Genomic DNA, 22,710 nt, shown 5'->3' on the forward strand with positions numbered 1-22,710 from the left:
CCGCCTCACCGCGCGCCACGGAAATGGCGCCCGCGGGAGGAGCCGGGGCCGCCGCGGGGCCCGCGCAGAGCGGGCCCGGCCCGCGGGCGGCGGGAGGGAGGGAGGGAGGATGGAGGGAGCCGGCCGCTCCTCTCTCCGCCCCCTCGCTCCTCTCCCCTCCCCCGCGCTCCTCTCTCCGCCCCAGCGCTCGGCCCCGGTGAGCCGCGCCGCCGCATCGCAGAGCCCGTCCTCAGACGAGGTCCAGCCGCCGCCACCGCCCGAGACCCGCCGCCGCCGCAGCCCTCCCGCGTCGCCCACATGGAGGATTACCACAAACCCGACCAGCAGACGCTGCAGGCGCTGAAGGACACGGCCAACCGGCTCCGCATCAGCTCCATCAAGGCCACGACCGCGGCCGGCTCCGGGTGAGTGAGGGAGGCGAGCATGCAGCGACCCAGCCCCGGCCGCACAGCAGAGTCGCGCTCCCGCATCCCGGGGCTGCATCCGGCCTCGGGATGGTGCTGGTCGGGGCCGTGCCGGGCTCCCTCTGCTCCGGTGCCCCGAGGACAGAGCCCCCGGTCCCGCGGTCCGCTGCCCGCCCGCGGTGCGGGGATGCCGCGGGCCCGGCGTGCGCGGGGATGGGGAGCGGGCAGGGCCGATCCCACCGAAGCCCCGGCACCCCCGGCGCTGATGGATGCGGAGGTGGCACGTGTGGAAATGGCGGCCGGGGGCTCCGCGGGCAGAGCCCGCCCGAGCCGGGCCACGTCGGTCGCCGCCGCCGGCGGGTGTTATGACTGGGAGAGAGGCCGGGAATGCTAAGTTGAGGCAGGACTGGAAACCAAAGAATTTGTGCCCGAGGCGCAAGCGGCTTCTTTTTCATTGCGTGCCCGTCAGTTGGAACTAATTCTGCACAGAATTTCAAGTGAGCCCAAGTGGGATTATCTGTGCAATGCCCGCGGTCTCCAATGGGCAGTTTATTCAGGCCTCTGGACAGGATTTAGTGTGGGCTCTGATGTGTGCAGATTCCAGGGTTATCCTTTCTTTGATCGTGTTTTACCTATGGAAAAAAATAAAAATCTCTGCAAATAATCCGCTTTAAATCATGTAAAATTACAGCCATTTTTTTTCTGCTTGAAAAATACACGAATGCTTCCATATAAAGTGTTGGGTTGGGGTTTTTTTACATATATCCCTTCTTGTTGCAATTTCTTCCTTTGGACCTCTTTGAAACTAGCTGCAGTGTTTAAAAAAATAATCTGAAGGAATCTCTTGGATGCTGAGGTTTATGTGAAGAAGGGTGATGTGCAAAATATTATAAAGCTTCTTTGAATTGCCTTACAGTCCCCACCCTGTGCCTGCCATGAGCTCCCTCACATGGCTCTCGAACTTTACTCGTTCCGTTTGCAGACAGCAAATGAAAGTGCTGCTGCGGTTCTTCCTGTGAAATGGGGTGTTGGACGCGGGAAACCTCTCAGCAAGTCAGAGCAGTGCTTTTTACAAATCTGTCTTGTTGGGTCCAGTCCGGAGAGACAAGTACAGGATACTCAACAACTGCCCTTTTAGTTCTTGATTTGTTTCAGAGCTGCAGTGTACAGTATTACACAAGTCTGTGTGAAAAGTGTAAATTGAAAAACTGTGCTTTGTAGAGCTTGTGCTTCTGTGTTCAGCTTCCAGGAAGTATTTTAAGCAGGCCACAGGGATGTATGGTATCAGTTGTCTCATCAACAGATAAAATTATTTCTCCGTTTTGTCTGATGTGCTGTTAATGAGAAAGGATCATACTACAGCCTCTGTTTCTCTTCTGCAGTCCATGAAATTCACCAGTAAAACCATTCTCACCATACTGATGAAGAAACAGTAAAAGTAGTTTTACTCAAGCTTTTTATTCCCTGGTTCATCTGTGCTCCAGTACTGAGTCCTTCTAGCACAAAGGCATTTCATTAATCCCTCTGGTTTATTCTGCCACTGGAGTTGTGTAGTCTGAAATTATTACACAACCTGATAACATGCAGATTATGAAAGATGGGCTCTTGAGAGAAGACTCTGTTGATAAGTAATATATTTTCTTAATAAGATTTGGTTGCCAAGATGATGGTGTAGTAACGTGCCCAAAAGACATTCAGGCTGTTGTTAGGCAAAGCATGTACAGGAGTTAGGCAAAGCATGTACATTTCCAAAGCAGCTGTGCATTATGAATGTTTTCCAAAAACTGAGGCAGTGTGCTTTGCTTAAATTGCTGGTGTGCACTGAGGATGGGAAAATATGTTTGAATGCAAGTTAAGTTTAAACAGAAGCTTACAGTTAATTAAAAATGTGAATTGTCATGATGGTTTTGATTTTGTTAAGGAAATACATGTTTGTTAAAGGTGTAGCTTGTAAAAACTGAAGGAAACACTTGCAATAAAAGCACTTCAGAAAAAACAGGACCTGTCTACTACTTTCAAGGAAGTAATTTCTGTGAACTGTGGTGTGTATTGCAACACAAGTGGTGGTATGGTAGATATGTCACACCAGTTCTTGCAGTCTTTACTTCTTTTACCTTCTATTAAAGACAGTACAGTCTTTGCCTGGACAAGACCTAACTCAGTCCGATCCTGAAGTTGCTCAAACACATCACTTTGTGTATTTCATCAGCTGGAGTGGAAAAATTCAGTGAACTGGAAAAAAAATTTTGTGCTCAGAATTACTTACGTGGGCAAAAAATTTGATTAGGTTATTTGTAAAGATTGAACATACTTGCTTTGGGGCATGGAAGAGCTTTTTCTTTTAGATAAGTAGTGCACACATTCCCATTAAAATGGGTAGAGTCTCTGCTGTAGCTGCTGATAAATTTCTGCAGTTTTGAAACAGTGTCTTGGCTTCCTAGAGCAGGATGGATACATTCTTAAAAGTGGAAGTTGCAAGAGTTTCTTAAGAGGCAGTTAAGTTTCATAATATGTGATGTGATCACTTGTTGCAGATGATTTTTTCTTCATTTTTTTTTGTTTTGACTCAGTGTTCCATTTTAGCTTTCCACCGTTATCCTTTGAAATGTGTGGACACATGTAGATGGAACAAATATCAACTGATGCACAGTAATAAAAAACCCCCACAAAACTAACTTGGAGCAATTATTTTACCCTTGTTTTGTGTGGATCCAGGATTTTGGTGTTCTAGTGTACTTTGGTTTGGTTTCCTACCGAAGGACTGTATTTCGAAGTTAAGGGTTTTTTTCTTATAGTGGAAGTTCATTTAATTAACCTGTAGCTTTAACAAGATTTTTTTTTTTTTCAATTTTCAGGTAATTTATTAAATTTTTCTACTTTTTTTTTTATTTCCACATGCTACCATTTTAGGTGGTTTAAAACTTTTTTAATCAAGACCAGGAGTTCATAGAAGTATGGTTAAGTATAAAGTTAATAAAATTAAAGGAATGAAAGCTTTAAACAAGCATGTAAGGCTTATTGATTAACTCAAATACATAAATATTTACTAATATGTTTGAACCATGGTTTAAAGCTAATTCTCTTGGTTCCCTGTGTGTGAGTACTTACTAAGGGATGGACACTAACCATAATTTGTATTTTGCTAGTGTTCTGCATGCTTTTATTCTCTTATTACAGTTACATTGGGGATGTTGGGTGGGAAGGTTTATTACTATCAGAAGAAAATATTCTGATTAAAGTTCTAGTGAAAGTGTTGTCTAATCCTAACATGCATGGTAAATGTACATGTAAGGAAACAAAAGTGACACTTTCATAGTCAGTTTGTCCTGTTTTACAAGTAGGATGAAATTTGAAGAATAGGCTGCTAAAGATGAAAAGTAAATGTTGGTAGAAGAGGAAGTGAGAAGAAACTGCTTTTTCAACCTCCTTACTATTCATCATCCACTTTTCTGTACTTCAGTAGCAATGGCTGATGTCAAGAATTATGTTTACATCATTAAAATCTGAAAAATGCTATTTTCCATACTCAATAAAAATTTTTAAAGAGCCTCCTTACCCCTTTTAAGTTTTATGGCAAGTGAAAAGCCAAGGCTGGTATTTCCAAGTGGTCAAGTGGTGCCACCCATTCCAGGTGCATAAGAACTACAGCGATTATTACGTAAATTACAGTAATGTAGATAAATAAAAGTAATTCTGTGCCTTTCTATTGCACTTCAAATGAAATATATACCTTGTCATGGAATAACTCCATATTTTCTACTTGCATAACCTCTTCGCATAACTTTATATTCACTTGTTGGTAATTTATGGCACAGTTGCCTGTGTATTCCTAAGGCAAGTTATAGCTGAAGTATGAATTCATGCTGCTGTTATCCCAGACAATTCAACGTGAGGGACTATACCAGATACCTCAAAATGTTTGATAAACCAACTCATACAATATTTCAAACTTATAAAATGTAAATGTAGAAAATGTTAGTTCCCCTCTTAGCCAAAGATTAAGCAATTTAGTATTTTACAACATGCACCTGGGTGTTTACTGGAGACAGTAAATTTCCATATCCAGTTTCAGTAGAAGATGAAAACAAGAATTGCATTATTTAATGTCCTCTTTAGAAATCAGAATTCTTATTCTGTCAGCTCTAATGTGGTACAATGAAATGGTTCTAAATTATACTATTATAAAAGTTCCAGAACTCTCTGCAGAAGTTAATCTTGCATTACCAATCCCTGCATGTGCATCAGAGCCTGAACAAGTTCTGATGCCATGCTTTTAATTTCTCCACTCAGCCAGTGGTTCCAGTTCCTGTGGAAAGCTGTCCTTGTTTCCTCTGCATTGGTGTGAATTTCTGCCACCAGATAAATCAGTGGAGTCTGATTTCAGGCCCAGGCTGACACAGCCTGTGTCTGACTGGCCTGTGCTTCAGCCACCCCTTCAGGTGGTGGTCCTTGGCATGGAGAAGAAGGGAGAGCTCTCAAAAACAAGTCCTTGAGCTGTCAGCAGGGTCTTGATTGAACACCCATTTCAACCAGATCAGGGGCTCCCTTGGTCTCAAAGTATTTGACTGGCATTGGGGGAACAACACAGGGGTGGGTTATCAAACACTACAGATTTGTGTATTTTAATGCTGAGGAGTTGGGGTCTGATGAAGTGATATTTTAAAGATGAGGTCCTGAGCAAACAGTAACACAAGTGGTAATCTTGGGTCTTCTTGACTTGTAGCCACCCTACATCATGTTGCAGTGCAGCAGAGATTATGTCTGTGCTGTTTTTCCATACCATGAGGTACAAAGTGCAAGACCCCAGAAACGCCAGCAACGACCGGTTTGTTCTTTCAAAGGTAAATAAATAATTACTCGTTTGCTGTCCTGTTACAATCTGCTAGCAAAGACCTGTCTGTCTATAGATTTAATTGACTTGTCTTCTTTGACTTGTGTTTACATACACTTACATCTGCAGAGAAGTCTGTTGGAAATATTTGAGAGCCTGGAATTTGTCTGCTACAGAAAGAAGCTGGCTAAATTAAGTTGCAACATAACTTAAAAACAGTTTTAAAAGGGTCTTCGTAATAAGGGTCTTCGTAATAAGGGTCTTCGTAATAAGGGTCTTCGTGTCCTGATAAGTCTTAACTCCACTATGTTACATTGCTGTAATGTTAAATAATAAATATTTGTTGTCTATACAACCTATGAGGATGCAGTAAGGTCTGTTTTATTTTTCTAATGAGGCAGTTGCAGTTGGCTTTTGTGCTCTTTTGTTAAATGCAGCCCTGCTGTTCTGCCTGCAGCCATGTCACAGCTGTGGGCACTAATTCCTGCCAGCTTCTCAGGGAGCATTACATGAAACAGGGCAGGTTAGTGAATAGTTTGTAGTTTGCATTCCTACTGTGCCAGTATGGTACTAAAGTCACTGTTACATCTGAAGCCACTGTGGGTCAGAAAACACTTAAACCCCAATCTGTGCTAGCTGTTAGTGTTTCTGTCCCCTTTCTGTGCCCTTGCAACTCACAGAGATATATTGTTCATATGATATAAAGGCAGGTGAGGGGCCTTCAGAAAACGTGAAACATGGCAAATGATGTAGAACATGCCAGATGAAGTGCTGCAGTGATGCACAGTCCATCTTTGAGTCAGAATTCCTCAAGTGGTGGCTCGCAGTAGTGCTGTGGAGCCCATGGTGAATGTCCTTGTGCTGGATGTAACTTGCCATTTCTGGTGGCCATTCTGAAAGAAGGAATTGAGTGAGAAGCAAGCAGTTGATGCTGAGGTGGTGAAGCACTGAGAGTCTCTTCCTCATGTTTACTTTAGCTCTCTAATTAATCAGTGTTTCTGTCCAGAGTTGCCAAATGGCTTCAAACCTCTGCATGCTCTTTTGACTCCTGATGACTCCAGGAGTGGAAGATGACTGATCCACAAAGGTCTGAGTGTACAAAGTTTAAAACTTTGCCTGTTGTCACTCACTGCATTCAGCCCTGAGTACATTCATATTGAAGGAAGTTCTAGCAAGATAACACTGCTCATCCTGCTGGGGTGCTGTAAGCAGGGGCGTAGGGAGCTTGGAAACAAGCATCAGTGTGGATGAGTGCACTGTAAAACTGTTTAATAACTCCATGCCTTCCTAATGGGCATCAGAACCTGATTTCAGGGTTTGTCAGCTTTGTAGAGTTTTGTCCTGATAGTCGGGAATTGTGAAATTTGTGTTTTGTTTACAATTTCTGTTTCTCTCTAGGGTCATGCAGCACCACTTTTATATTCTGTTTGGGCAGAGGCTGGCTTTCTACAAGAAGCAGAATTACTGAACTTAAGGAAAATTGATTCTGTTCTAGAAGGACACCCAGTGCCAGTGAGTGCTCATAATCTTTTATATGAAAGTATGTTTTCTGTGAAACAAGAAGTGTATGTATTTCACAACAATTTTGGTTGCCAGCAGTACAGGAAAGAGAAAGACTTCTAAGAAGGATGATGGCATTTATGGCTTCACAACTGAATTTGAATTTGAACTGTGTTTGAGTGAGCATGTAGAAATGACCTTTATTGTTGTAGTAAAGTTCCCCTACTTTACTGCATGGCAGTATTTTCCATTTTATAAATGTTTAGGTGAAATTGCATCCAGGCTTCACTTGCCCTTTAAGCAGCTTTGAGGTATTTCAAGAGTTTACACCGTTTGGCCATCTCACTGGTCTTTCCATTTCCAGCCAATTGTTTCAATTGATTCTTTTTACACAAAATCATCACTTCTTAACTGTTACCATCCGAAGCATAGCTGAGAAATTCCATTCCCTCTCAGAGTGCCCAGTTAGCTTGTAACAATCATCAGGAAAGGAAACTTGCATTGCAGAGAAATCAGGGGTTTGCAGCAAGATTTAGAGGGACTTGCACATTGTTATGGCTGAGAAGCTGCATTGTGATGTATGTTGAACCATCTTCTAGCACTGGAAATTACTTCCTCTATTTCATAACTATAAAATAATTGTTGCCTTTTTATTCTCAGAGACAAGCCTTCACTGATGTGGCTACTGGATCCCTTGGGCAGGGTCTTGGTGCTGCATGTGGAATGGCATACACTGGCAAATTCTTTGACAGAGCCAGGTAACTCCATTTTCATACTTCATGATTATAGGTATTCAATGGGAAAATTTTGTTAAATTACATAGATAGATAGATAGATTCATTCTCCTTTATTCAATCCCAAATCTGATTTCAAATTCAGGTTTTAAATGATAGATAATTACAAAGCTGTTGCCAGTAAAACTACCAAGGGTTTAAAGATTAGCAACAATTAGTGCATATGTGTGTTTCTTTTGTAACCTGACAGCATTGCAAGCTGATGTTCCTGAACAGAGAAGACAGGGAGTTGGTAGAGGAGCCCCTAACTTCCAGAGAGTCACTGATATCCATTTTGAGACTGGATGTGTCCCTTTAGAAGGAAAGTGCAAGCTGGAGACGTCTGTTCAAAGTCAGATGACAAATAATGGAGAACGTTGGATAAGGAACCATTATGGTCAATAATAGAATAATTGAATCATAAAGTAGGGCTCCAAAATGTTATCAGAAAGGCACTCGACTCCACAGAGACAAAAATGACTGCTCCTGCCATTTGTTTTGTGCACAAGAAAAGAAGATGTCTAAAGGCAAATCTGTATGAGGAGGAAAATAGCCTGATGTGGTTGATATATTTTATTTGACAGTTCTAGTACATCTGAGCATAGGCTGCCCAGTTAATGTGTCCTACACTTCACTAGCTTGAAATCATTTCTGTGAAAGATGACTTGCTGATTTTAATTGAGTTTAGCAGATGCTACGTGTGGAAAAAATCTAACTAGTGCTTACATGACAAAAGGAAAAGGTGGTCTTGCGTGCAGCACTGGGGAGCAGCTTAAGTGCAAGGAGTTCACATTTAGCTGAAGGCAGGTAGGAATCAGATCAAAAGTCTGTTATAGCTTCATGTTGAGTAAAAAAAAGATCACTGACAGCCATCTTGATTATTTTGTTTTAAAATTATATATTTAAAGAATAATTTACTATTTTTTTTATTTTAGTGGGTAATAAACATTTACAAAGTTTTGTCACTCTGAAGAAGAGTGGTAGTAAAAGACAAATGCTGTGGCTGAATTTGGTAGAGATGAGGCAGTACTCCTGCTCACTGAGTTTTACCTAAATAAGGGGCTTAAGTGGTTGAAGAAATAGTCTACAAAGTCATATCATGTTGGTTATCCTTTTCCTGAACTCTGAATTTGTTGTGCAGTATGTTTTAATCCTCAGCTGAGCTCATGCACAATTTAGAGTTTCCTGAAATTAATTCCTGTTGATTGTCCTTCCAGAGGGTATATGGGAGGAAGGAGGAAGCAGAGGTAACTGTCCCTGCATTGTTCAGGATCTTGCTGAGTCACAGTGACAGTGTTCAATGGGTTTGTTCAGCCAAGCCTTGCAGTGGAGGCTTAAGACTTGATTTTTTTGAGACAAAGGTTTGGAAAGGAGTACAATATTTCTCATCTTATTTTTCTAACATGTAACAGCTCATAACTATTTTAATTTGATTTGTCTAAGGTTACATAACTTTAGCAGAGGTGAATCCATTGAACAATGGGAATTGAATTTGGGATAGAAAAATGAAGTGAATTCTTACTATGAATTATTAGAGGAGTTTTGATTTAATAGTGCTTACACATCAAACCTTATTTATTTTTATTTTTTATTTCTTCTAGCTATCGAGTGTACTGTCTGCTTGGAGATGGAGAGTTATCTGAAGGCTCTGTTTGGGAGGCAATGGCCTTTGCTGGCTTTTACAAGCTTGATAATCTTGTTGCTATATTTGATATTAATCGTCTTGGACAAAGTGACCCTGCTCCTCTGCAGCATCACGTTGAAATCTACCAGAAACGCTGCGAGGCCTTTGGGTATGTGAGTGGGAGAAGCTCAGGATAATCTCTCATTTGAAAGTGTATGTTCTATTTGCTTCTCAGAATTGTTCAAATGAGCTTTCAGCTCTAAAGGAAAGGAAGACGGTCTTTCATAATGCCTGATATTGGTCAACTTTATGGCTGCAGCAGGAATATTGAAAGTAGCAAAATTCTTGGTTTTGAGGAAAAATAAGGACTGCTTGCACAGATAAATCTGTTAGGGGTCTTAAAACTGTTTTTAGCACATCAAATTCAGATTTTATAACTGTGACCACATGTCCTATTATAGCAAGTAGATCAGAAAAAAACAGCATGGAAAGTAAGAGAATTCTTTGTGTATTGGCTTTCATTTAGTTTCATGTTTCTATGCAGATGCAAAGTCCGTGCTAAAAATTGTCAGATACAATAGAAACCAAATTATGCCTGAGTGTTCTGGGGTTTTTTTAATCAACGTCTCTTGTCAGTTTTCATCTTATTTCTAGATGTTTGATTTGCTCTTGTGATTAAAAATGGCCATTATGTATGAAGAAATGTAAGATAACTTAGTTATCTGTGGACTGTGAATTTTGCTCATAGTTGTTGATCCCTCTGTGACTCATTTTGCATTATAAAAAAGCAGCTGTGCTATTTTTTATAGTCTCAAATAGATGCTAGTTTGTGTTTCTGGCATACTTTGTGTCTCTTAAAAAGACACTGCACTGGAATGAAGTTAGTTATTTGTTATTGTTATTGCTGACTACCAGAGAGTGTCACATGCTAAAACCCTTTAGAAACAGTTGATCTGTTTGTGTTCTTAGCTGGCATGCCATCATCGTGGATGGACACAGTGTGGAGGAGCTTTGCAAAGCCTTTGGCCAGGCCAAACATCAGCCAACAGCCATCATTGCAAAGACCTTTAAAGGCAAAGGCATATCAGGTAATGAAACAATTCTTGCTTTGCATACACACGTAGATATAATGTATACCTAGTGCTGCAGTACAGCTACCTGCACATCTGAGCAACAGCATGCAGAAGGTCTTTCACCCTCTGTACCTCTCAGCAACATTATTGCTGAGAAAATTGGTTTGGTCCTATCAAGTGAGACGTGTGCCAGCTATGGAGTGTTCTATCCGTGGGATGGAGCAAATGCATGCTCAGTGTGTCAAGGGTTGCCATGATTCCCTTTAGCCACAGCTTTTAGCAGCACTCTGAGCTTGCCTTTCTGACCAGATAAATATTAATAACTGCAGTGAATGTCTTCATTCCTTTTCATTGAGTAAGCAAGCAAAGTTCATTATTTGCAGTGACTGAGGGAAAAGCAGTGTATCAGCCAGAGAGGTGATTTGGCTGTTAGTGCTGGGTGCACAGATAAGAGTCAACAGAAGCTACTAAAATAAAGCTGTAAAATATCAGATCTTGTTTGAACTGGACACCTTGGTTAACTGTTGTTTCAAACTTATCTGAGTTTGTTTCTTGACATTTCATGGGAGAACTCTTGATATTTCATGGGAAACATTCACACTGATTTACTGGTTGCTTCCTGCCACACTTAGGTCTGTTAGGTGCAAATTTACAAGTAATTTCAGTAGAAGATGCTGGGATTTTGTCACAAGTTTGGAATATATGTAATTTGATTATGTAAAATCCCTCCTATTTGTTTAAATATGTTTGTCTTAATGCAGTTGAAAACTACTGTAATTTTTCAAGGAATTTCTTTCTTGGAAGAAAATAATGGACTGTCATACTCCACTGCACTTTTATCTGGGTAAAATCTGCAGCTAAAAACCTAAATTGTTTTTATACTTTTCTTACTTTTAATGTGACTTTAAATACACAGGTGTTGAAGATAAGGAAAGCTGGCATGGAAAGCCCCTTCCAAAAAATATGGCTGAACAAGTCATTCAGGAAATAGATGACAGAATCCAAAACAAGAAAAAGCTTTCTCCAGCCCTTCCAGAAGAAGATGCACCTATAGTAAATATTAGAAACATTAAGATGCCATCTCCACCAACTTACAAAGTGGGAGAAAAGGTATTCCCTTCTTTTTCACTGATGGTCAGATATTTCAAAGTTTGAGACTGTTTAACTGGACAGCAGGAAGTTTTGTGTTATCCCTTGCCCCAGTTGCAAATACCCACCTCTTCTCAGTAGGCAGACACCTATTTTTGTGGTGTGACACAGACAGCCAACTTGCTGGGTAGCGAAAGGGTATATAAGCATATTAAAATATGGAGATTCAAATCACTCTTCTTCATTTCATGGTTATCACATTTCTAAACTACTTAATGTGCCTTTAAAATTGAAGACACTCTCTGAGGTTCAGTGAATTTCCATGATTGGAAAGCAAGGTTTTAAACATTTCCTAGCCAGATTGATGGAGAGTTGCTACTTTTAGCACAGATGTATTTTCTAACGCTTCATTGTGGATTTGTTTACTCTTCTGTGTGTCACCATACTCATTGGTACTTTTGATACTGCTATCATTTGAAAACAATAAAATAGGAACAAAAAAAAAGCCTCTAGAAAGCAGCAGGTTACAGCAGCCCTGGTGTGTTTTCCTTTTGCAGTGGGCCACCCGCAAGGCTTACGGGGTTGCGCTTGCAAAACTGGGCCACGCCAACGATCGAGTGATTGCTCTTGATGGCGACACAAAGAACTCCACCTTCTCAGAGCTCTTCAAGAAAGAACATCCCAGTCGCTACATTGAGTGCTACATTGCTGAGCAGAACATGGTAACAGCTCCCTTGAGTTTATTGAAAGATCAGTATGACCATTCAGTGTGAGTTCCCTTACAGTGGAGGTCTAATACTTGTTTTTCAAATAAATGTGAGGTAATTGTAGCCAAAACCAATTTAGGAACCTTGTTCTAATTTACATTTTGCTAAAGAAGGGCCCTTTTAGTAAATACCAGTCCAAATAATACAAGTAAATCCATTCCTTCTTACTAATGATGATTTTTGTCTTCTGGAGATAGCAAGACCATGTCCATTGGACTGAGAACCTAAGCCTTTGATCCAGGAGAAGAAAGAGGGAGATAAGTCTTAAAAATCTTTGAATGGCTGCTTTAAGCAGATAAAGAAAAGAAGCTGCCAGTAAGAGTCAACAATAACAGCTAGCAGTTGAAGCATGGAGCAGAGGAGATGCAGGAGAATAGATACTGGGAGGGTGAGTTGCCTCCTTTCCTCTCTGGAAATACCAGCAATTAGAAGCAGGACTAAACAGAGATTTTTTAATCTGCATTGAGAGCTTCTTGCTAAATTTTTAGGGCAAGAAGTCCCACAGATGATGTCCTGGAAACCAGTGACAAATGGGGAATTCACTGCTCTTATCCAATGTCCCTCTTTCAGGTGAGCATTGCAGTTGGTTGTGCCACTCGTGACAGGACCGTGGCTTTTGCCAGCACCTTTGCCACCTTTTTCACGCGGGCGTTCGACCAGATCCGCATGGCTGCCATCTCCGACAGCAACATCAACCTCTGCGGCTCCCACTGCGGCGTTTCCATCGGTAAGGGCACCCACGGCTCCCTAGCAGCAGTCCCCATCCACCCAGTGATAAGAGTCTGGCAGCCAGATGGATCCTGCTCTGTGGAGGCAAGCTGTACTGTAGCTGGGGTGCTGTAACTGTGGCAGCAGTGATAGGTAGAAGTTGTCTTTGCAAGTCCACTTCTGTTGTATTTAGAAAGAATGAGAAAAATTTCAAGCTGTCGTTGGCTTGTTTTTCCTCTTTGGCCTGATGAAAATCGGACTTTTCCCTACAAGCTTTCCTACTGTACCAGTAAAGACTGATATATAGGGATTGGACTGAAACTGTGGGGTTTAGGTTCCATTTCATCTTTGCAGTTGATGTCTTCTGTGGAGAGAAAAGTCATGTGCTTACTGTACCATTATTTCCCAGTCCCTTAAATAAGAAACTAATGATACTGTTCTTGCACAGATGCTCTTGCCCATCAATCTCAAAAACACTTGAGAGATCACACATTTGAAATAACTACTTCAACTTATCCCAGTATTTTTTACTACTGAAATTGTTAATATGGTGATTAAAAAAATCCAAAATGTCTTACATACTAATGAAACAGGAACTGTGAAGCTGTTATGTAATTCAGAAAATTGAATCCTAGAAAGTTTTGGTTGGAAGGATCTTAAAGGTCATCTCCTTCCAACATCTCCCACTAGACCAGGTTGCTCAAAGTCAGGCAGGACTTACCCTTGGCTGTCTTGAATCACCTCCCTCTCCCCATGTGCCTTAGTACTGCTTCTAGGAGGATCTGTTCCAAGATCTTCCCAGGCACAGAGTGGCAGTTTGTAGTTCCCAGGATTCTCTCTTTTCCCCTTTTTAAAACCAGGTGCAGTGTTTCCCTTTTTGCAGTCACTGGGGACTCCACCTGGTACTGCTGTGACTTTCATGGGGAGTGTCTTGGCAGCTACATCAGCCAATTCCCTCAGGACTCTGGGATGCATCTGGTCAGCTCCCATGGACTCTTGTATGTTGAGGTTCCTCAGGAGGTCACGATCCTCATCTGTTGTGGTTTAATCTCAGCTGGACACCAAGTACCACCCAGCCACTCACACACTCCCTGTCCCTGCAGTGGGATTGGGAGGAGAATCAGAAAAAAACTTGTAACTACTACAGCTATTACTAACAACAATAATAAAAATTCTAATTATAAAAATAAACTAAAAAAAAACCAAGCACAATACAATTTCTCAACACCCACTGACCAATGCCCAGCCTGTGCCTGAGCTGCGGTCAGCCCCTTCCAGCCAACCCTCCCCAGTCTGTATGCTGAGCATGGCATTCTGTGGTATGGAATGTCCATGTGGCCAGCTTGGTTCAGCTGTCTGGACCATGTTCCCTCCCAGCTTTTTGTCCATCTCCTCACTGGCAGAGCATGAGGACACTGAAAAGTCCTTGATTTAGGATAACACCACACAGCAACAACCAAAACATTGGTGTGTTATCAACAGCATTCTCATCCTAAATCCAAACCAAACACGATATCTTACAGCAGGATGAACTTTGCTCACCCAGGCCCTGTTCTGCAGTCCATCCACCTGAGAGGTGTGGGAAAAGGAGACCAGGGGAGACCAAGGCAGCAGAGCCAGCACATCTCAATCCAACTGTCCGAGGGCCCTCACCAGCAGAGCCTTCTCTGGTCTTGCCTTCCCACTGTAACTGTTTAGAACATGTCAGATCATAGTGGGTTGGCTGTGGTTTGAAGGAGGAAGAGAATTTTATTTTTTGTCTGAAATGCATAGACATGACCCATGAAAACAGGAACAGACTTGCATACCAAGAAGAAAAATGCAAGTAGACATTCATGCTTGAAAAACTAGTAGGTATTTCTAGGGAAAGGGAAAGAGAGGGAGAGCTGACAGGGGTAGTAAATTAAGGTTCTCTGCATACATCCGTTTTTCAGCTGATTTAATAGTTTTGGGTGACAGTAAGGTTTGGAAGGAGAGTTGGTTTTATTTTCATTTAATACAAAATAGTTAATTTGATCTGTAATATTGGTAAAGATTTAAAGATGATTCATAAACACATCTCATCTCAGACCTCAAACTTGTAGCAGTATAGTTTTCTGGAGTAGAGACTATGTATTGTGTATGTTATTAAGGGAGGGATTCTGTTACAAGCCTCTTATTAAAATCAGTCCTTCCACCTTCAGACTTTTAGCAAGCAGGGTTTTGATGCAAAAGGCAATTAGGTTTGGTCTTTGCTGATTTAAGAAGATAACACTCCTTTGGGTTACGCGAATTGTCTCCTAGAACTACACTTCCAAGTTTCAATTTTCAGCACATGAAATGTTCTGCTGGGATCTGTGACTGTGAAGTGCAGACTTCAATTTATAAAGTTTTACAAATCTCATTCAAGCCTCAACTTGATTTTCAAAAAATAATTTCAACCTAAAGTTTTGCAACTTATATAAAGTTATATAAAGAGTTATATGATGTTAATGTAAGTTTTGCAACTTTTATGAAGATGTTATAAAGAAAGTTATTCAGAGAAATCCTTTAGCAGTTAAAAAATTCAATTTTAAATGAAAGGGTATGAATGAAGCATACTTCTTATTAGAACTTTGGGCCTGCATGGAATTCCAAATCTGCATGGAATTCAGAATCCAATCTGGATCTGTGATGAAAATTGAAGTTTTATGTATGCAGTTCTAGGCAGACCTGGGCTTCTGCTGCACTGAAATTTGAACCATTAAATTGATGAGAAATAGGTATCACAATGACCTTCTGAACTTGTACAAGCTCACTCCTAGATCAATAGTTGCTGATGGACCAAAACATTAAATAAGTTTTAAGGTCATAAGAGAATAATGGAAAAATCTGTATTTTTCAGACTGAACATATAGGAAAAGAAATCATAGTGTACATGTGCCAGAAATAGAAATATCAATTGTTTAGACTGTTTTATATCCTGGACATTTGCTACTGCTCATATTAAGCATTTACTTCTTTTATTAAACTATAAATGGAGGGTTTGCAGATGTAATTGAGAATTATACTCTCATTTGATCTGTGGTATTCCAAAACCATATAAACTGAGATTTTCATAAGGACTTGGGGCCAGACTCAACTTGGTGCCTGTCTGTAAGTTACTTTGAATTGAATAGAGGAGTTTTGAATGTTGGTGGTATTGGCACCACCATAGCAAAAGCAGGACAAGCATGAGTAACTCTCTACCTCGGATAAGATTCAGATTCAGGATATTAAAAGTATCACCTGATAATTTTTTTCTACATAATTTCATTTTCCTTCTATGTCTTCATTGTGTGAGTGCATTTTAGGAAAGGAAAATGCCCACTGGATCCCTCTCATTCAGAGTACACACATTTAGCAACTGTGATGTTGAGAGGGTTTTATCGTGTCATGATTGAAAGCCGAGACACTTCCTTTTCCTGATATGTGCTTATTAGTAATGTGCAGTGGCAGAGTTCAATGATTGCTCTCTTTAACATCTTTAAAGTTCTTCAGAATTCTGTGCTGCTCTTAGGAAAGTATTCTCCTCCTTCCTCGTGAACTCGTCCTTCTTGAATAACAGGTAGCGGGTGCATGTGGGAAGGCTCTTAGCCCTGCTGCTGCAGGCTGTGACATGAGTGGATTCAGAGCTCTGTGCATGGCTGCTTTGGAGCAGTGCCATTCCCAAAGCTCCGTTACATAAGGTCACTGGGGGCGGGGGGTGTTGTGGTGGTTGTTTCTTTAACCATGGAAAATCATGGCACCCAGCACGTGTCCTGGCTAACGATTCCTTTTCATAGATCTGCAGTTTGTGCCATGAGGTGCTTGAGCTGTTAAATTAACAACACAGATGCCCTATTGCTCCTTAAAAGACCTTTTTACAGTATTAAAAAATACATACATACCCTTCATTTAATCTTGAAATTAGCCTAAGAATTTGAGAGTAGTTGTACCAATTGCACTCTCCATTTCTGATGGGACACATTCAATTCTCCTTTCACATTTCCAGCAGTTTAAATCTGGAGGAACGCTTATTGACAAGTATAAATTTTGCCTCAGCACATGTAAATCTGAAGATGTTCAGATATCTTGTGACCCTCTTTCTGTATCTGTACCCTTCCTATTTGGTTGTATTCCTTTTGTGTTGTTTTATTGTTATACTTTATTTCCTATTTTTTCTTTTTAATCCCAGTTCTCTTTCTTTTTAGTCTCTTTCTATCCTTATTTACTGTTTAGATGGTTCCAAGTTTAAGGAGAAGATGATTCTTTTCTCAAGCAGGTAGACTTGCATGTCGTGTGTGTGCCTGATTTTATCCTTTTCTCCTTTTTTGCCTGGTTTATGTTGAACCTCATTTCTATTTTGAGTGATTGTAAAAAATGTGCACTTGCTCTTTTGTAACCCTGCTTTAATTCTTTCAGGTGAGGATGGGCCATCTCAGATGGGGCTGGAGGATCTGTGCATGTTCCGGGCTATTCCCAACTCCACTGTGTTTTACCCCAGTGATGCTGTAGCCACTGAAAAAGCAGTGGAAATAGCTGCCAACACCAAGGTTTGCATCATAGTATTTCTGAGCCAGAGAATAATTATTTCTTTTGTCCTACTCTTGTTGCTTCTGGCATGTTTCTTGCATGTCTCTACCCACGTAAATTCTTCCCGAGGCTCCAGTGGGGCAGTGGGATGTTTTCTTTTCAAGGAAAGGTTGCAGACATTCTGCCCAGGCTAGTGCAGAATGTCTTGAATGCTGTGGGCCAGATTTGGGGAGATGTAAATGAGTACACAAGTGCAGTTTGAATCTATGTTGAATTAGAGTAAGTGTAGGTCTTTAGCAAACCTAAAAGTGCTGTCCTAGTACCTTATCTCTGGAATCAAACTTGAAGCTGGATATGGAAAGATAAATCTCTATATTGTGGATTTTGATCATCTCTTTGATCAGTATTTTCTTTGGCTGCCACAGAAGTTTTTCTTAAGAAAGGAGAAAATTATATGAAAAAATTCAGTCTTGCTACTACAGGTTTCCAGTGAAGGAGTGTAGAAATTTGATGTGTAACAAATATGATGAGTGGTTTGTGGAAAAAAAGATGGGAGATGGGGAAAGGAATGGGAAGAAGGGATTAAAGTACAAGTTTGCTACTTCTGGAAGGGCATCTGAACTTTAACTGACAGAAAGGCTTTTTCCTTGCTTTCAACCCAGCATTCTTCTCTAATTTAAAGTTGACAAAGTAAAAGTTGCAATGTATGGTAAGGTTCTAAGAGTCTAATTAACTCAAGTAGGATTCTCCATTTCCACAAAAGAACAAAACAGAAATAAGTATCTTGGAATCAGAAAGGAAACTGTAAGTTATCAGTGTGCTTTAAGAGGAGGTGAAGTGTTTTGTACTGTTTGAAACAACCAGCTGCCACAAAGGACTAATGGGAATTGGTGGGGCAGAGTTTACTTTTAAGAACCATAGGCAACATAGGAGGGTGAACATCAGACAAGCAGAAAAAGGCATTTTGCTGTGGTTTTTTTTTTCCGGGGATTTATCAATTAGAATGTCAACACTTTTCTGTTTTCCTAACTTCTATCATGTTTATCTCGGAAACAGGGCATTTGTTTCATCAGAACCAGTCGTCCTGAAAACCCTGTCATTTACAACAACAATGAGGACTTCCATATTGGACAGGCAAAGGTAAATACTGCACAGATAAATAGAATCACAGAAAATATGCAGTGTTCCTTTTGTAAAAGCCTTTTTCCCTGTAAAGTATTGCAAATATTTGATCTTTTCATTAAAATCTCTAGAAATGTAAAAAAAAAAAACTAGTAAGATTAAGTGTTAAAAACACATGGACATGTTTTCTTGTAGGTGATTTTGAAGAGTAAGGACGACCAAGTGACTGTGATTGGAGCAGGAGTCACTCTGCATGAAGCACTGGCTGCAGCAGAGCAGCTGAGAAAAGGTGAGGTTTTATCCTTTTTGTCATGTAACACAGAAAAAAAAATCAATACCAGTCAGCCTAACTGCTCACCCTTTGTACTGGTAAACATTAATTACACTGTTCAGACAGCTAGTCAGGAACCTGTTAGCTGATACAGTACAACACAGCATGCAGCTGCCAGCCTTGCCTAATGGAGGAGGTTTTAGTTGGCTTAACAGCATTAGTAGCCATGAAAATTGACAACAAATCACATCAGGGTCTCCTTAGAATTGCTGATCTGTGGTCGTGCTCTGTGGGCAGAGGCTTGGGGATGCTGTGTGAGAAGCAGGAGTGGCACCTGGTCTGGTACAGTAATCAGCTGCAAACAGGCTGGGGCCAGGTCCCAAACCACAGCTGTGTGTGCCCATGGGCACCTGGCCCTGCTTGGGCTCACTGCTGACCTGGGTTTCTTTGAGTGCAGCAACTCTGAACTAGCATAGGAGGAGGCACAAATCTATGGCAGTGCTCAAGTCACTGACATCTCACAGCAATGGCAATCCTTCAATGAAATAAGAGAAAGAAACCATCAAAAACCCATCTGTGAGTCAGGTGCCTCCCCCCAGGAAGAGATTACAAATAGCAGGAGATAATACAGTAATGCTGTGGCTTACGGGGAGCTTTGTGTGCAGCATCTGAGTGGACTGATACTTTGTCATCACCTTGAGTCACCAGGCTTAGGACATTTTGAAAGTTGTATTTTCAGAACCATGGTTATTTTTCTGCACTTACCATGCTTTACATTGCTCTGCTGGTCTTGAAGTCTGGGTAATCACCTCTGGAGAGATAATCCCATAGTGCAGAGGCACAGTCTAATACCCAAAATGTATTGGCCACCAAAGAGCCTTCAGTCACAAAACTGACAATAGGGCCTCTTCATGTGTAGGAGTCAGCCCAGTGTTCAGCCAGCCAGGATTAGAGACAACCTCACATAATTGCTATTCTTTATAAACAATTGCCATTTGTGTGCAGCTTTAATGAGCCACTGGGCCTGCCTTATGAGGGCAGGGCAGATCTGGGTTTGGTGCCAACCAACCTTAAGGGCACCCTGGTAGGGCTGGGCAGCTTAGACAGGCACACCTGAGAGGTGGCAGCCTGCAGTGAAGAAAGAATTCAGAATGCCTACACACCAAAAATCAGGTGGAAATTGTACTTTGCTTGACAATAAAGGTCTGTGACAGCCTGAGTAAGGAGGATTTCTCTGGTGACTGGAATCTCTCTTACCTGGGGAAAGCTATTTAGATGACTGTTTTGCTGATGGGTGCTCCTGGTAACCTTAAATCCCTCATCCAAGTCTCCTCCATCATGTCTGTGAATAAATGGATATCACTATTCCACAAGGTGCACGGAGAAAGAATATATATAAAAATTAGGCTTGGCTGGGTTCTGTGGTAAATAAGCCATAGGTACAGGTACCTGGGAGTTCATGTGGGCAGTTCTCATAATGGTCTAGGAGATCACAGCCATTGCCTGTACCACTGGCATTGTCGTGCATGTTGCAATTCATTGTTGCATATCATTTTCATTTATTTATGCAGAAAAAATCTGCATCCGTGTGATTGATCCCTTCACTATAAAGCCCCTGGATAAGAAGACAATACTTGAAAATGCAAGAGCAACCAAGGGCAGAATCATCACTGTTGAGGACCATTACCATGAAGGTGAGAAGGATCTGGGAGGTCACAGCCCTCAGAGGCTGAAAGCTCACAGCTTCTGACCTGACAGAGGATGATGAGACCTGATGCTGTCATCCCATGAAAGCAAAAGAGAGATTTCAGGGTTTTTTGGTGCTGTTAGGATTATAAAGTGACAGTGAGGGTTGAAAGGTTCCAAAGATTTAAGGGGTAATCAGGGCTCTTTCTGATTAACTTTGCCTTGTGTGCCCTTTGTGTGCTTGGTCCAAGTGAAGTCTGAATTCATTTCTGCCCAGTGAAATTGTAAATTCCTGCTGTGCTGCAGGGGTTCTGCTCAGAGTGTTCTCTCAAAGGCTGTCCAGCAGCTTCTTTGCATGTGTGAAATTGCAAGAGAGACCATTGCTGTGCAGGCTTAAGTATTCCATGTATCCAAAAGCTTTGGCTCCAGGTTACTTGAAATCAGATGGTTTGGGCAGTTTCCATAGTTTTTCCACAGTTACTCTGGGATAAATTCCTCCCTTTTTCTTCTCCACCACCATAGATATCTACTAACAGAAATTAGTAGATATAGTTATGAGAATATTATCTTAATTTAAGGTGAGCATCACTCTTGCCAGGTACCTGAAGTGAGCTGGTTCTACCGTAAGTGCTGGATACACCATGTTTTGTCCTAGACAATGGGTGGTGATAGATCACTGAACCTCATCATTTTCTAGCTTAGTGTTCAGCTCTGGACAAGTATTTTACTGCAGTTTTGCAAGACAGCAGAGTCCTAACTGTGAGGTGTTGAACAGGGGCTGTGTGCTGGCAGAGGGCTCTGTCATGCAGGCAGGGCAGGTGTCTGTGCATCAGAGCCCTGAGTGCATTGCAGGCCCCATCACACTTATCTCACCAGCTGCATCCACGGAGGTGCAACTGGCTGCAGGCTCATTTTGGTTAAATCCCACACCTGAAGCTGTGGGCAGCTGTGATCCTGGATACACTCTCTGAAGGGTGGCACTAAGGTGTCTCTTCTACCCGGTCTCACAGCACATGCTTTTGACACAAGTCCTGTTTTCTTCCCTAGTACTTCTGCTTCCAGTGTCTCTCCTGCCTCCATGCAGTTCCTGTTGCATCCTTTGTCCCTGTGACTGATAATGAGTCAGAGCTGAGTCTGAGCAAAGGTTGTGAATACATTACATAACTCAGAGAGGTGCCCAGCAGCACGTACAGGCACTGGGAAAAGATGGAGCTCTGAAGTGCTGCTGAGATTGGTTGGAATTTCAGCACGTTAAGTACACTTGTAAATGCTCTTCAGTCAAAGTATATTTTTAAACCTGGTTCCTGGTGTTGAGATTGTGAGAGCTTGCTGACAGTCCTGTGCCCTTGAGAGGCAGGTGTGTCCTGCTGCTTATGGCTGAGTACTTCAGAAATGGCAGCCTGCTTGTCCTCAGGATGCCTTTGACGCAGGACAGGGTTTTCTTTTCGCAGTTGGCCCACCCAGACATGTGTGATTGGTGTTTTGCCGAGGCTGGCAATGGAGGCTGTAAGTTGCAGGTCCCACACACACAGTGTGGCTGCTCCTGCTGGGGCGCTCCGTCAGTGCCGTGTCTGCCCTCTCTCCACAGGTGGCATTGGTGAAGCCGTGTGTGCCGCTGTCGTGGGCGAGCCCGGTGTCACCGTCACTCGCCTGGCTGTGTCCCACGTGCCCCGCAGTGGGAAGCCAGCTGAGCTGCTGAGGATGTTTGGCATTGACAAGGATGCCATCATGCAGGCGGTGAGGGCAGCCGTGTCCAAATCCAGGAACGCGGAGTAGATCGGAGCATCTCGTGCTGTGTAACGGAAGAGCTGCGTTTGGAGAGGTTAAGGCAGGCAAAGGTGCTTTATGTAGAGAGTTCTAATAAAAATACCAGCTTAAAAAACCTTCTGGGTTTAATCTCTTCTTTTCTTGGTGGGGTTTGGTGTTGTGGGGCAATACCTGCACGTTTAGAGTCCCACCTCTCTGCATTGCCCCCAGCCATTTAAAACCAAAGGCAAGGAGGAAGTACCCAATGTGCTGGGTGATGCCAAAGTGGAATGAAATGTTCCAGGTCCTGGGGAACCAACAGGGAGGTGGGGCCCAGCACAGCCCTGGGCTCAGGGAGGAGCTGAATGCTGAATGGTAGTGCAGACAGCACAAGTGAAGGAAGATTAAACTCTTCATAGGAACTTGTAGTTTTGAGTGCTTGACTGATGCTACAGCAAGGGTGATGCTGAGAAGGACTAAAGGATCTGGAAGAAGAGCAGGAAATTCCCAGGTACTTGAGAGGATGCAGCTCAATGTATAAGTTGCTTTTTTGTTGAGAACTGATTTTTCTCATGGGACCTGCTGTAACTGTCTTAGCTGTTCA

At 42.0% G+C, this 22,710-nt stretch overlaps 1 protein-coding gene across 1 annotated transcript; it reads left to right on the forward strand.

Annotated features, from left to right (window-relative positions):
• The first annotated feature begins 144 nt into the window (after positions 1–144).
• Positions 145–22,243, forward strand: TKT (transketolase). Its single transcript, XM_053953891.1, has 14 exons — positions 145–404; positions 5,128–5,245; positions 6,634–6,747; positions 7,396–7,493; positions 9,110–9,301; positions 10,102–10,220; positions 11,122–11,315; positions 11,852–12,016; positions 12,632–12,788; positions 17,171–17,301; positions 18,338–18,421; positions 18,599–18,692; positions 20,246–20,368; positions 21,949–22,243. Exons 1-14 carry the CDS (start codon positions 298–300, stop codon positions 22,134–22,136), a joined length of 1,884 nt encoding a protein of 627 aa, XP_053809866.1. The 5' UTR covers positions 145–297; the 3' UTR covers positions 22,137–22,243.
• The last annotated feature ends 467 nt before the right edge of the window (positions 22,244–22,710 follow it).

This window comes from Vidua chalybeata, chromosome 12 (assembly GCF_026979565.1).
Source record: "Vidua chalybeata isolate OUT-0048 chromosome 12, bVidCha1 merged haplotype, whole genome shotgun sequence".
NCBI lineage: Eukaryota > Metazoa > Chordata > Aves > Passeriformes > Viduidae > Vidua > Vidua chalybeata.